Source organism: Trematomus bernacchii, unplaced genomic scaffold, assembly GCF_902827165.1.
Source record: "Trematomus bernacchii unplaced genomic scaffold, fTreBer1.1, whole genome shotgun sequence".
Taxonomy (NCBI): domain Eukaryota; kingdom Metazoa; phylum Chordata; class Actinopteri; order Perciformes; family Nototheniidae; genus Trematomus; species Trematomus bernacchii.
In genome coordinates this window covers 15,808,175-15,824,481 of record NW_022987593.1, presented here as the reverse complement: position 1 = coordinate 15,824,481, position 16,307 = coordinate 15,808,175, and the positions used below count along the sequence as shown (strand labels likewise).

General features: G+C 42.3%; 1 protein-coding gene across 1 annotated transcript in view; it reads left to right on the top strand.

Annotated features, from left to right (window-relative positions):
• The window catches only part of usp34 (ubiquitin specific peptidase 34), a gene marked incomplete in the record, with an annotated part of 75,235 nt that overhangs the window by 33,629 nt on the left and 25,299 nt on the right, over positions 1-16,307 (top strand). The window contains 25 exon segments of the mRNA XM_034129738.1: positions 734-820; positions 1,502-1,702; positions 1,781-1,863; positions 1,978-2,018; positions 2,199-2,323; positions 4,231-4,383; positions 4,740-4,844; positions 6,140-6,195; positions 6,416-6,720; positions 7,674-7,837; positions 7,946-8,011; positions 9,279-9,425; positions 11,062-11,118; positions 11,464-11,541; positions 11,888-11,982; positions 13,560-13,732; positions 13,898-14,048; positions 14,287-14,365; positions 14,448-14,501; positions 14,588-14,683; positions 14,779-14,843; positions 14,929-15,004; positions 15,747-15,794; positions 15,882-15,947; positions 16,051-16,131. Coding sequence (XP_033985629.1) covers positions 734-820; positions 1,502-1,702; positions 1,781-1,863; positions 1,978-2,018; positions 2,199-2,323; positions 4,231-4,383; positions 4,740-4,844; positions 6,140-6,195; positions 6,416-6,720; positions 7,674-7,837; positions 7,946-8,011; positions 9,279-9,425; positions 11,062-11,118; positions 11,464-11,541; positions 11,888-11,982; positions 13,560-13,732; positions 13,898-14,048; positions 14,287-14,365; positions 14,448-14,501; positions 14,588-14,683; positions 14,779-14,843; positions 14,929-15,004; positions 15,747-15,794; positions 15,882-15,947; positions 16,051-16,131 — 2,652 coding nt within the window.

The following is a 16,307-nucleotide window of genomic DNA, read 5'->3' as shown; positions in this document are numbered from 1 at the left end:
TCACTCTCTGTCCTAAACGGCTTGTTGGAGCTCCTGCCCCCCCCCCCCCTCCCTGTGAGCCCAATGGCCGACAGCGAGACACAGCGAAACCCAGCCCGAAACACACACACCCCCGCAGCCTGGCTGGGAGTTTGTGTGTGTGCCCAGGCTGAGTTCCGCGGTGTCTCGCTGTCTCGCCGACCCCACACCAGTGAGCCAGCTCACAGTGTCCCGCTCCTCGCAGCAGCGAGCCTCGCAACGTCCCGCCGAGTGTGTGTGTGAGGAAGTCCGCGGATTGGTCCAAACGTAACGGCTCCGCGGACGTTACGTTACGTCACTATACCCGAAATACGTCACTATACCCAAGAAGTAAACAATGGAAAAAGATAAATGTCCAACGAGGCGTTCTGGGGCAGCATAGACAGGTCTTTTCTGTGTTAGAGTTTTACTCGCTACAGGGTGTACTTTGAGGGTTTGTGACTCTGCAGACCGTTTACATGCAGAAAAACCTTCATAACACACAAGGGGACGGGTAATAACCAGAAAAGCATGACATGGGACCTTTTAAACTTTAGTTTTTAAGTAAAGATGCAAATATAACGACAATAAACAACATGATGGATCTCTTGTCGTTTTATCTGCAAACCAAATCTACCTGTGGATCAGTAAAAACACATCTGCTCATGTAGAATATAAAAAACATACATTAGAAACTGTTATTGTTAGATTGAATATGTGTCTTTCTGTCCTCCAGTTCGTCTCCTCTGGAGGTCTGCAGCTTCTCCTGGAGATCTTCAACTCGGGCATCCTGGAGCCCAAAGACCAGGAGTCCTGGACTGTGGTGAGAGAGAACACCTGCCTTTGGAGTCAAATCAACTTTAAAGGGGAAACAATCAATAATACGAACTTCCATTCATGGAATAAGGTCGGCCCAGACCCTAGGGGTTTTTAAATCAAAACTAAAAACACACTTCTTCTCTCTGGCTTTCTAGTTAGAGCGGAGCACGACTCCTGACTTTTCCGTGTGTTTTATTTTTATTTTGTTTTTAAGATATATCTGTTGTAATTTATTGTCGTTTATTGTGATTTGTAGCAATGTGTTTTTATTACATGTACAGCACTTTGGCTCGACCAAAAAACGCTTTTAAATGTGCTTTATAAATAAAACCTGATTTGATTTGATTTGAATAAGTTCTTTGATTTGTGTGTTTATTAACAAAGCTGCATGTTGTAAACCCTCACAGCTGCTTGTGGGATCTTCATGAGTTCATGACAACCCAAACAAAATAAACAATGCAACACAGCTATAGATACAAATACAGAGATAAAATAAAACATGAAATGCCGTTGGGAGTCACATTCTCATTTGACCATTTGTCAGAACAGTTCCTCTTACGCAGTCAGTTTTCCTTGTCGCTGGTTTGATTCTTAAATATTGACCATTTCCCCCATTCCTCTTCATATTGTGTTTCCTGCAATGAGTGTGTGTTTGTAATCTCTCCTCTCTCCGTCTCCTCCTCAGTGGCTGCTCGACTGCCTCGCCTGCCTGCAGAAGTTGATCTGTCAGTTTGCCGTGGACCCAGCTGATCTGGACCTGGCGTACCACGACGTCTTCTCCTGGTCCGGCCTCGCAGACAGTCAGCGCAAACGAGCGTGGCCGGGGAAATCACGCAAATCCACCGTGGAGCACGGGAAGGGTCTGCACATCCCTCGACTCACTGAGGTAAATGTTCCACTAGATAGAAAAAACTAAAAAGCTGTAAGTGATTATTCTGGGATTGAATGATCTGTTGGTTTCCAGGTGTTCCTCAGCCTGGTTCAGGGTACTAACCTCATCCAACGCTTGATCAACGTGGCCTACACCTACGACAACCTCGCACACAGGTGAGCACTACACATGTTCTTCTGGTACTTCATATACTTTCAGATATTTAAATACTTTTTAAAATACTAAATATATATCAAGTATAATTTGCATGTGGTCTTTTTGTTCAACAGAGTTCTTAAGGCTCAGTCTGACCACAGGTCTCGTCATGAAGGTGAGAACTGATTACAAATGATACCCATTAACATTTGGCATTCATTCTATTCACACGCTGATACAATTCTGAAAGTTAGAAGGAAAGAGAAACTTCAACATCTCTCAACTCAAATAAGAAAACCCATCTGAGTTTAGTTTGACAGTGATATGACTGTGATGTTTCTTTCTTCCTCCCCAGTGACCCACTACTCCATGTGGCTGCTGGTCAGCTGGGCCCACTGCTCCTCCACTGTGAAGTCCAGTCTGGCCGACAGCGACCATCTTCACGACTGGCTGAAGAAACTCACGCTGCTGGTGCCTGAGGTGAGACTGGAAACAGTTTTAAAACAAACTCATGCCGACCAGTTCACTTACTATGATCTTATGAACACCACAGAGGAAGAGCACAGGCAGAGTTAAAGGTCCCCTATTATACTGTTTTTCATCCATTTATTATAGGTCTCAGTTATATACAGAACATGTCTCTGAAGTGTTTTGCTCCAAACAGATCATTGCAGCATTACCCATAATCCCCTCTGTTTCAGCCCTGTTTCAAAAGTGCTGATTCTGTGTCTGTAGCTTTAAATGCTAATGAGCTGCTGCTGGCCACGCCCCTCTGAGAGATATTTGGTTAAAAAGAACACAATGGTGCTCTAGGAGGAGATTCAGGTGATAAGGTGGGTGGGGGGGGGGGTTACCTTGGTTGGTGATTGGCTAATGGTTACACAAGACAAAACATCGTTATGACATCATAAAGTGGCCAAAATCTGATCAGCTCATTTTCAGACAGGTTTTTATATAAATGGATCAGGACAAAAAGAGAGGGAATCTTTGTTCCTGAAACTTTCAGAGTCTCTTTACACAGAGGGGACACATGGTGATGTAGAAGAGACATGAAGAAGAGGGGACACATGTTGATGTAGAAGAGACATGAAGAAGAGGGGACACATGCTGATGTAGAAGAGACATGAAGAAGAGGGGACACATGTTGATGTAGAAGAGACATGAAGAAGAGGGGACACATGTTGATGTAGAAGAGACATGAAGAAGAGGGGACACATGCTGATGTAGAAGAGACATGAAGAAGAGGGGACACATGTTGATGTAGAAGAGACATGAAGAAGAGGGGACACATGTTGATGTAGAAGAGACATGAAGAAGAGGGGACACATGTTGATGTAGAAGAGACATGAAGAAGAGGGGACACATGTTGATGTAGAAGAGACATGAAGAAGAGGGGACACATGTTGATGTAGAAGAGACATGAAGAAGAGGGGACACATGTTGATGTAGAAGAGACATGAAGAAGAGGGGACACATGCTGATGTAGAAGAGACATGAAGAAGAGGGGACACATGTTGATGTAGAAGAGACATGAAGAAGAGGGGACACATGTTGATGTAGAAGAGACATGAAGAAGAGGGGACACATGTTGATGTAGAAGAGACATGAAGAAGAGGGGACACATGTTGATGTAGAAGAGACATGAAGAAGAGGGGACACATGTTGATGTAGAAGAGACATGAAGAAGAGGGGACACATGTTGATGTAGAAGAGACATGAAGAAGAGGGGACACATGTTGATGTAGAAGAGACATGAAGAAGAGGGGACACATGTTGATGTAGAAGAGACATGAAGAAGAGGGGACACATGTTGATGTAGAAGAGACATGAAGAAGAGGGGACACATGTTGATGTAGAAGAGACATGAAGAAGAGGGGACACATGTTGATGTAGAAGAGACATGAAGAAGAGGGGACACATGTTGATGTAGAAGAGACATGAAGAAGAGGGGACACATGTTGATGTAGGAGAGACATGAAGAAGAGGGGACACATGTTGATGTAGAAGAGATATGAAGAAGAGGGGACACATGTTGATGTAGAAGAGACATGAAGAAGAGGGGACACATGTTGATGTAGAAGAGACATGAAGAAGAGGGGACACATGTTGATGAAGAAGAGACATGAAGAAGAGGGGACACATGTTGATGAAGAAGAGACATGGAGAAGAGGGGACACATGTTGATGTAGAAGAGACATGAGGAAGTGGATTTTGCATAATAGGTGACCTTTTAAGTTAAAGGTACATGAATTAGAAAACTCTTTAAGCAATAAACAAGCAGCAGGTAGACTTCACATCTGTGGTTCAGAGCTAAGAAATAAAGTGTAGAATTCTTCAAAACACTTGTTTCTTTAGTTTGTTGTCTGACGTGTGGTGTTTGTTTTCAGCCGGCGGTGAGACACGAGGCGTGTAACGGCCTCTACAAGCTGTCTCTGTCGGGGCTGGAGAGCGGAGAGTCCATCAACAGATCCTTCCTGCTGCTCGCCGCCTCCACGTTGCTCAAGTTCCTGCCCGACGCTCAGGCCCTCAAACCACTCAGGGTGGGTCTCACACACACACACACACACACACACACACACACACACACACACACACACACACACACACACTAGAATATAATACATGAAATATAGTATTGTGGTACACTAGTAGTCGGTAGTGATACAATTGATAAACTCTAATCAAGACAGGTTCTGCCCAAAATTAAGCATCTAATTGACAAGATTTAAGTTTAAAACAAATCTGGTTTACCTTTAAATCACATCACAGCAGACACTTTGCCGACATAGACTGAAACTGTGTGATGTCTATGATTTAAATTCACTTTAAAAGAGTGCAAAATGTGTGCTCTTTTCTGTTAAAAAGTGAGTTTGATGCTAATGTGTGTTTGCTGCAGGTGGAGGACTATGAGGAGGAGCCTCTGCTGAAGACGGGCTGTAAGGAATACTTCTGGCTGCTCTGCAAACTCATCGACAACATCCACGTTAAAGACGCCAGCCAGGTGAGACCCTTACCCTAACTCACTCACTGATGATCATATATATCTGTTTATTTAAAGGTCACCTATCATGCAAAATCCACTTGTTCATGTCTCTTCTACATCAACATGTGTCCCCTCTTCTTCATGTCTCTTCTACATCACCATGTGTCCCCACTTCTTCATGTCTCTTCTACATCACCATGTGTCCCCTCTTCTTCATGTCTCTTCTACATCAACATGTGTCCCCTCTTCTTCATGTCTCTTCTACATCAACATGTGTCCCCTCTTCTTCATGTCTCTTCTACATCAACATGTGTCCCCTCTTCTTCATGTCTCTTCTACATCAACATGTGTCCCCTCTTCTTCATGTCTCTTCTACATCAACATGTGTCCCCTCTTCTTCATGTCTCTTCTACATCAACATGTGTCCCCTCTTCTTCATGTCTCTTCTACATCACCATGTGTCCCCTCTTCTTCATGTCTCTTCTACATCAACATGTGTCCCCTCTTCTTCATGTCTCTTCTACATCAACATGTGTCCCCTCTTCTTCATGTCTCTTCTACATCAACATGTGTCCCCTCTTCTTCATGTCTCTTCTACATCAACATGTGTCCCCTCTTCTTCATGTCTCTTCTACATCAACATGTGTCCCCTCTTCTTCATGTCTCTTCTACATCAACATGTGTCCCCTCTTCGTCACGTCTCTTCTACATCAACATGTGTCCCCTCTTCTTCATGTCTCTTCTTCATCAACATGTGTCCCCTCTCTGTAAAGAGACTCTGAAAGTTTCAGGAACAAAGATTCTCTCTCTTTTTGTCCTGATCCATTTATATAAAAACCTGTCTGAAAATGAGCTGATCAGATTTTGGCCACTTCATGATGTCATAACGATGTTTTGGCTTGTGTATCCATTAGCCAATCAGCAACCAAGGTAACCCCCCCCACCACCTTATCACCTGAATCTCCTCCTAGAGCACCATTGTGTTCTTTGTAACCAAATCTCTCTCAGAGGGGCGTGGGGAGGGGCTCCTTATTTTCATCTAAAGTAACAGACAGAGAATCAGCACTTTGGAAACAGGGCTGAAACAGAGGGGATTATGGGATGCTGCAATGATCTGTTTGGTGTTTCAGCCAATCAGAGACAGGCTCTGTATATATCTGAGACCTGTAATATATTGATGAAACACAGTATAATAGGGGACCTTTAATATGTTTGTAGCATTGCGTTGATGTGTCATGGAGCTGCTGCTAGTGTTGGTCTGTTTGAACTCACAGAAGGTCTCTCCCTCTCTGTCGCTGGCCACCCCGCTGCAGACGACGCTGCTCGACCTGGACGCTCTCGCTCGACACCTCGCTGACTGCATCCGGAGGTCAGAATCTGTGCTCTGAAAACACGAGATACATATATATTGTATAACTGTAAATGAATGAAATGAAAATGAATGTAAGTGTCCTGATGCTCTTCTAGGTAATCATACATCCTGTCATGTACACAGCTACGTAGGGCCTTTGTTATCATGTGTAATACCAAACATACTAAACATTTCAAGGACAGATATTCATGACCTGGTTGTTGTCTCTCTCCTTCAGCCGTGAGATCCTGGACCAGCAGGACGGGATGATCGAAGACGACGGGTTGACCGGCCTCCTGCGTCTCGCCACCAGCGTCCTCAAACACAAACCTCCCTTCAAGTTCTCGCGCGAGGGTCAGGAGTTCCTGCGCGACGTGCACAACCTCCTCTTCCTCCTGCCCAGCCTGGCAGACCGCGCTCAGCCCAAATGTAAATCGCACGCCGCCCGGGCCGCCGCCTACGACCTGCTGGTGGAGACGGTGAAGGGATCCGTGGAAAACTACCGGCTGCTGCACAACTGGGTCATGTCCCAGCACATGCAAGGTGAGGAAGCGAACTACTTGTCTTCTTATATCTAGAGTTGGTTACCAGGTAGAACAGAACTCTCTCTACTCTCTTGTTGCTGCTTTGACACCTGATTTATGAGGGTTTAACTTGTCTTAAAATGGCTAGCAGTAAAAACAGATAAGTGAGGTCTTCAACTTTCAAAATGTAATTTACTTTAGGTCTGAAAGTTTGCTACCCCAGCTGTTTGAAATAGAAATATCTCTGTGGTTGTTTGTGTTTAAATTGTCCGACAGATAAGTTAGTGAACATTTAAAGAGGGGCATGAACTGTCACTATCAGTGAGGCGTTTTCTAAAGTTCCTCCACTACCTGCTTAGCTTATCATGTTTTCTGTTATTTTAATTTCAGCCGGTCTTTGTATCTTTGTATATTTTCTGAAAGTGTACTATTACAATATTTTTGGTTACCTTTTTCCAAAACGGACACATAAGCGTGCAGAGATTTCCTTGTAAACAAAACTTTACAGACGAAAGATTGATATAGTTGTGAGACAAGGCAAGTTTATTTATAGGACATGTCAGACAGTAAGGCATTTCATAGTGCACTTCCTAAAGTACATATACAGTATATCTAATTATACAAAGAATAAATACGTGCATATAATCGTCTGCAAGCTACACTCTGTGTCAGAAGTCCTCTGGGACGATGATCTGGCTCAATTTGAGTTTTGCTAAAGTGAATCCAGTTTGTTTCTGTGAGACATTGTTCCTCTGGTGGGACTAATGCTGGAGACTCTGGGACAGCCTCAATGAACTAAACAGTTAATGTGCTTAAAAACTACAACAAAAAGCTCATATAGATAGTTCATAGAAATATTGATTAATGTACATTTAATTGGTATTTTACAGGGCAAACGACCAGCTTGTACACCAAAGAAGCCACGCTCTACATGTCCTAATTAACTACATTGTTCTTTTATCCATCCTCCAGCTTCTCACGCTCCGTATAAGTGGGACTACTGGCCCCACGACGATGTTCGGGCCGAGTGTCGCTTCGTGGGTCTGACTAACCTCGGGGCCACGTGTTACCTGGCCTCCACCATCCAGCAGCTCTACATGATCCCCGAGGCGCGGCAGGCCGTGTTCACCGCCAAGGTCAGTGCCTGCAGGACGAACTGAGGGCACGAAAACATCATTCAGATTAAGAAGAGTGTGTGGATTCTTATACTGTGTTTGTGTGTGTGTGTGTGTGTGTGTGTGCAGTACGCTGAGGATATCAAACACAAGACCACGCTGCTGGAGCTGCAGAAGATGTTCACATATCTCATGGTGAGTTTTATTCAATTCAAGGCTTGATTGTCATGTGCACATTAGTTTGTCATTGCCATATCTACACTGTAGCTAAAGTCACAGGCTCCTCTAACAGGGCAACATGAATATATATATAGGACATAGAACTAATAAAACAGATGTACGTGTTTTAAAATCATCTACTTTGGATTTTGAGATTCATTCTATAGAGAGCAGAGGTTAGTAATACAAATAGTAACCATACATGTGAAAAACGTGCACCGCCGCCCTAGATTCAAGTGTGTTATTTTCTTTTATAGGGCACAAACAGAAGGTTAAAGTGGACCTATCATGCTATATTTGAATAATATAGTGTAGGACCATACCTATATAAGGCATATTTATACTTTTTTTTTTTCAAAATACCAAACAGATCATGCATTTTAGCCATGCCTCATTTTGCTCAATTTGACATTTTTTAGATCTGTTTTTGCAAGGGCAGATTCAGTGAGAACAGCACCACCTACAGGCCTGGCATATGTACTACAGCGTCTCCAGCGCTTTAGAACGGCAATGGCCGTGGCTGTCTCCTCCTGATTGGTGGAGTTGGCCCAATAGCCGTAGCGCCACCGTCCTGACGTCAGGACAGTGTTCAAATCTGGATCAGTTTTTATCAGATCCGTTGCAGCCCCTTTTTTAGAGATTTGGGTATGGAGGAAAATAGAGAGGGTTGTGTTTTCTGACACTTGGTGAGTTCCCTGGAACACCGGGGACACATATTCATGTAGAAAAGACGTACAAAAGTGCATTTTGCATGATAGGTCCCCTTTAAAGGAATAGCTCATCCTAACACAATATACATTATAAAAAGTTCCACTTCTTAGGAAATATACACACTTTTACAAGCAAGCTACACTCTGTGTCAGAAGTCCTCTGGGACGATGATCTGGCTCAATTTGAGTTTTGCTAAAGTGAATCCAGTCTGTTTCTGTGAGACATAGTTCCTCTGCTGGGACTAATGCTGGAGACTCTGGGACAGCCTCAATGAACTAAATCAATGTTTTAAAATGATCTAATCTACTCGCCTGTTGGTTAAATTGATTACCTGTCTTCAAGTTAATTTTCTGACTTGATTTAATCCAGAAAATATGTGCTAAATGAATCTATAAAGAACATAAGCTTTAGTTTCATCCGTACTAACGGCACAGGACTCATTTGAAGCTCTGCAGACACAGAGTTTGAACAACAACACCACGACTCTTTCATTATCTAAACCTAATCTAATCTAAACCCTCTCTGTCTCCAGGAGAGCGAGAGGAAGGCGTACAACCCTCGTCCGTTCTGTAAAACGTACACGATGGACAAACAGCCGCTGAACACCGGCGAGCAGAAGGACATGACGGAGTTCTTCACCGACCTCATCACCAAGATCGAGGAGATGTCCCAGGAGCTGGTAAACACACACACCTTCACACACACACCTTCACACACACAAACAAACACCTTCACACACACTGCTTCACACGCACTGCTTCACACGCACTGCTTCACACGCACCGCTTCACACACACCGCTTCACACACACTGCTTCACACACACTGCTTTACACACACTGCTTTACACACACACTGCTTCACACACACACTGCTTCACACACACACTGCTTTACACACACTGCTTTACACACACTGCTTTACACACACTGCTTCACACACACTGCTTTACACACACTGCTTCACACACACTGCTTCACACGCACTGCTTCACACGCACTGCTTCACACGCACTGCTTTACACACACTGCTTTACACACACTGCTTCACACACTGCTTTACACACACTGCTTTACACACACACTGCTTCACACACACACTGCTTCACACACACTGCTTCACACACACTGCTTTCACACACACTGCTTTACACACACTGCTTTACACACACTGCTTCACACACACTGCTTCACACACACTGCTTCACACACACTGCTTCACACACACTGCTTTACACGCACTGCTTCACACGCACTGCTTTACACGCACTGCTTTACACACACTGCTTTACACACACTGCTTCACACACTGCTTTACACACACTGCTTCACACACACCGCTTTACACACACTGCTTCACACACACTGCTTCACACGCACCGCTTCACACACACCGCTTTACACACACTGCTTCACACACACCGCTTCACATACAGTGCTTCACACACACTGCTTCACACGCACCGCTTCACACACACTGCTTCACACACACCGCTTCACACACACTGCTTTACACACACTGCTTTACACACACCGCTTCACACACACTGCTTCACACACACCGCTTCACACACACCGCTTTACACACACTGCTTTACACACACCGCTTCACACACACTGCTTTACACACACTGCTTTACACACACTGCTTTACACACACTGCTTTACACACACTGCTTTACACGCACCACTTCACATAAACCGCTTCACTCACACTCCTTCACGCACGCACGCACGCACGCACACACACACACACACACACACTCACACACACACACACCTTCCCACACACCACTTCACATAAACCGCTTCACACACACACACACACACACGCACACGCACACGCACACGCACACGCACACACACCACTTCACACATCAGACTGACAACTCCTATGCCAATGTATTCTTGTGTATTCTCCAAATGTGTCTTCTATTTTCTCCTTAAAGAAAACACAACTTCACTATAAACATTTGAATATTTCCTGACAATTACATCGTTACATAAATACGTGCATATAATCATCTGCAAGCTACACTCTGTGTCAGAAGTCCTCTGGGACGATGATCTGGCTCAATTTGAGTTTTGCTAAAGTGATCCCAGTCTGTTTCTGTGAGACATTGTTCCTCTGGTGGGACTAATGCTGGAGACTCTGGGACAGACCTCAATAAACTACACTATAAATGACACTATACATGTGCTCATTGACTCAGACTAATAACTCCCTAAATTGCATAACTGTGTTAACATATTTAAAAGCATGAGTAATAGTTTATCATCCTGAAGTTTGATGAATGTGTTTTATTTTCTCTCACAGAAAAACACAGTGAAGACTCTGTTCGGAGGCGTCATCACCAACAATGTGGTCTCTCTGGTGAGTTAGAGATTAACATATTTAACTTCCAAAAGTCGGTTATTTAGAGCTCAAATATTTGTATCTAATATAACATATTTGCATTTGTATTCTTTGCTCAATTATTATTTACTTTTTAAGTATTTATTTTAGGTCACACTTTTTTTCTTACAGCAGAATTAAAATATATTTTATTATTTAAAACCATTGATAGTGAAAAATATTGCCACTGCTTTTATTTTGAATTTATTGTATCAACTTCATATCTTCAGAGTGCACTATCCAGATGTAGTTCACAGGTTATAGTAGTTTATTTCAAGTGTTGGATGACTTTTAGTGAAACCTTTATCCGTCTTTTCCCTGCAGGACTGCGACCACGTCAGTCAGACCGCAGAGGAGTTTTACACGGTCAGATGTCAAGTGGCGGACATGAAGAACATCTACGTGAGTTAATAAAACACATCAGTGGTAGATTACAACTAAGTGTAAGGTACCTAATTATACATTTGAAGTACCTGCATTTCTCTTGAGTATTTCCATTGGATGCAGTTTTATAATTTGACTCCACTGCATTTGTAAGATAGCTGTAGTTACAAATGTATCTCAAATGTAGTGGTTTCTGATGAACGAAAGTATGAAGTGTAACTTTTATACGATGAGGCAATTCTCCTACTCGTTAATATCAATAAACTCTTGTGCGTAGCCTCCAAGCTAAAAACTGGGCTGTTTATTTGAGAAACTCATGAAAAGTTGACTTTTTGGAGATTTCTGATGGTGTGTTTTTTTTTAGGAATCTCTGGATGAAGTGACGATAAAGGACACTCTTGAAGGCGACAACATGTACACCTGCTCCCAGTGCGGCAAGAAGGTCCGCGCTGAGAAGAGGTCTGTGGATTTGTTTTAATTAAACTAACCCCGGGATTCCACCGGGTCCGTCTGCGCCGCGGTTTTGGTCCGACCCCGTCCTGCGTCATACCCAACCGGGCACGTTTCAGAAGCGGAGCGTCTTGCGTGCCGGCTCACAGTTTTTGTTGATTTGGGCATATTTCCTGGACAGGCTACTTTGTACAGACAAAGTTAATAATAATTGTAATATTCCAGTTATAAACGACATGAATCAAAGATGTGTTGCTGTATTTTAGTGGTAAAAAAATGCATTCATCATCATAATTATTCTATATATAATGTACACAGTGCCTGTAAACCGGAAGAGAACGCTGACATTTCTCCTAGGGCTGTGCGATTATGGCAAAAATCATAATCACGATTATTTTGGTCAATAATTGATATCAAGATTATTAAATAGGATTATTCATTGACTTTGAAAACATCCATTTATTGAACTTTAAAACAAATACAAATAATAATTTGAACAGTGTCTTTTTAACAGTTGATTACCCTGAATGTATAATTCAACTGAAAAACCAATACACAAATAAATGATATCAAAATAATAAATACCAATAATCAACAAATATTTTGGAGCGCACTTCAACAAGCTACTAAACATATATAAATATGATAAATACAAATAAATTAGATCAAATATGTCACAACCTAGCAAAGCAAAATAATCGTTTTTTTCGATTATGTTGTTTTCGTAATTGTGGCAGGCCAAAATCGTAATTGCGATTAAAATACGATTAATTGCACAGCCCTAATTTCTCCTCCTACTTGAAAGACTACGGAGGGATAGAGTCTGCAACATTTGTTTTTTTTGGCGATTGACTGGATGCTCTGACCGTTCCACTTCCTGCCCGGCGCTATGCAACGCCTCGCGTCGAAAATAGACTTGCATCCTATTTTTAGCGGAGCCCAGACGCTTCTGGGACGCTTCTGAGCCGTAACGCGGCGCGTCTGGTGGAATAGCACCCAATGACTAGAGTGGCCGCGATCGCTGTGAACGCCACGGCGCAGACTGACCCGGTGGAATCTAGGGGTAACAAGTGTAGCATCCTAACACCTGTTTTTGGGGTAGATATTAATTATAAACATTCATTATTACTTAAGACTGGAATGATCGGGTGTTTAGGTGTTTAGCTACAATGAAGGGTAACGTGTTTAGGGTAAATAATGATACCCTGCTCCTAAATAGATCCTTATAAACCGTATAGATGTTATGTTTTTATGTTGTGTATCGCCTGCATGTCCCGCCCTCTTACTGACCTCCACCAATTACCAGAGGTCAAACTAACTGATAACTGAAACAACCAATCAAACTGAAGAGCAGAAAGGCACAATCTGTGTACTTTTTGTTAGTTTACCCTCAATAGAACTAAATCACTTTGACTTTAACCGCCTTTCTGAATTATTTTCCAAAAACGTACTAGAAGCAAATGTATTTTAATCCTAATTCCTACACATGTAAAAAAACAACATGCAAGATTACAAAAAAAAAAGGGCAAGTTTCACAACTTCACCTGTAATGTATCTCACTCCATGCTTCGTCTCTCTTCCATCAGGGCGTGCTTCAAGAAGCTTCCGCGGATCCTGAGCTTCAACACCATGAGATACACCTTCAACATGGTGACGATGATGAAGGAGAAGGTCAACACACACTTCTCCTTCCCGCTGCGCCTCGACATGACGCCCTACACCGAGGACTTCCTCATGGGCAAGGGAGAGCGCAAAGAGGGTTCGTCCAAACATCAAGAAACACCTCAAACTAATCAAAATATCACAACAAATACCTACTGAATGTTACGTGTTTGGCTACATCATCAGACACACTGCAGAAGATGTGCAGTACATTTCTGATAAACTACATTAGTTTCTGAGCGTTGTCTGTCATATGTTGCAGGTTTTCGGGAAGAAGGAGAGGCAAAAGTCACGGAGAGCTACGAGTACGACCTCATCGGAGTCACGGTCCACACGGGCACAGCAGACGGCGGCCATTACTACAGCTTCATCAGAGACATCGTCAACCCACACGCCTACAAGAACAACAAGTGGTGAGTAGGGCTGTCACTATATCACAGTACATGGTAGTCAGACTATTATCATACCATCTACAATTGTCTGTCTTCAGTTTATAAGTCCTCACACACACACACACACACACACACACACACACACACACACACACACACCCCCCTACCTCATATTGTTTGTTAAAGTCTTATGCACCAGGTTTTTGAAAACGTTCAATATCAGATATGAAGTAGGATTTAAAAACCAATCTTCCTTCAGGTACCTGTTCAACGATGCCGAGGTGAAGCCCTTCGACTCGGCCCAGCTGGCCTCTGAGTGCTTCGGAGGAGAGATGACGGTACGAGCAGCAGTAAATAAATACACAAAATTAATTGTATTTGTCTCTTTTGGATTTTGCTGACATGAGTTTTATATTTCAGACTAAAACCTACGACTCCGTCACAGACAAGTTCATGGATTTCTCTTTTGAGAAGGTGAGGATCAGTTTCATTTTAAAATGTCCATGTCACCACGTTTGCTCCAGAAAGTAATAACGATAATAATGTTCTTTATCTCGCAGACACACAGTGCCTACATGCTCTTCTATAAGCGAGTGGAGCTGGAGGAGGAGAACGGGAAGGACTTCAGTTTTGACGTCTCTCCTGATCTGCTGGAGGTACCGTGGTTTCACTTTCTTTACACTTTGAATAATGTCAATACATGTATATAAAGTGACGTCTAATCTCTAATGTGCACGTCTGTCTCTTGCAGTGGATTTGGCACGACAACATGCAGTTTCTCCAGGACAAAAATATATTTGAACACACTTACTTTGGGTGGGTATCAATCAAATCTGTTACTGAGTTATGAGAGAGAATTAAACCAGTATTTTCTTATACTTATTCCTTTGTGTTCCTTCAGTTTCATGTGGCAGCTCTGCAGCAGCATCCCTAGCACGCTCCCCGACCCTAAAGCCGTCTCCCTCATGACCGCTAAGGTGAGCAATAATACAGCTTGAAGATAAGGTATAGCTCAGGGGTGTCAAACTCAAGGCCCGCTTCATTTTATGTGGCCTACAAGAGCTTGCAAAGAATATAATGCGTTTATTATACGGTTAGATGCCACTTTGCAAAAGCATGTTGCCCATAAACTACATGTCCCACAATGCATCTCATTTTGTGACATGGCACTGAAGAGACTTATAAGTTATTACCCTATCAGATAATAATCCAATGCAGAAGCAATAATGTAATATAATACTTTATTTTATATATATTATATATTTATATATGTATATTTATAAAGTCTTAAAGTTACAACCGGTCCTTTGAGTACAACCATAATGATGAAATTGAGTTTGACACCCCTGTAATATAGGTGGATTATATATATATATATATAATCATCTTTAAGTAGTTTTTAAGCGTTTTATTTATTGCAAAAATGACAAACAATCTTAATTGTTCAATCTTTTTGTTTTGTGTCATTAGAAATCTTAATATCTGTTTTTTCTGACCTTTTTATAGTCCAAATTAATCAAGGAAATAAATTAACTGAAGCCTAATCGGTACAAAAATCAATTAGTAGCAGCCACAGAAAAAATTGAAGGCATTCTGTTTGAAAAAAAACATTTCTGTCATTTTTTTCTTGGCACAAAACTGGTGGTAAATAAAAAATCTGTAAATTGTTTTGTCAAAATTGTTCGCATTTGATCACCGTTAATGTCCTTGTCTTCACAGCTCAGCACATCATTTGTCCTCGAGACTTTCATCCACTCCAAGGAGAAGGTAACGCCCTCTCAGCTGATTGTAGGACTTTTAATTTCTAACTAAAGTGTAGATGAACTGACTTCCTTCCTGCTCTCTGACCTCCAGCCCACGATGCTGCAGTGGATCGAGCTCCTGACCAAACAGTTCAACAACAGCCAGGCCGCCTGCGAGGTCAGAAACGAGCTTTAACCATTACTTACTCTCAGTATTATAATGTGTTGGTGCTCCTATATTTACTGTATGGTGTTTTCATTGAACTTCTCCTCTGTTTCAGTGGTTTTTGGATCGAATGGCGGATGATAACTGGTGGCCGATGCAGATCCTCATCAAGTGCCCCAATCAGATAGTCAGACAAGTGAGTTATTCATCTGATATAACATCATTTTAACATCAGGCGGTGCAAAATATATTGTTATTATCTATGTTGTGAAGTAAGACTAGATGTTACTTATATCTTAATGTTGTAGGCGTTGTCTCTTCCTGGTTTTAAAGACTGCATTACAGTTAACTCATGTGGTTTTCTCAATTTAC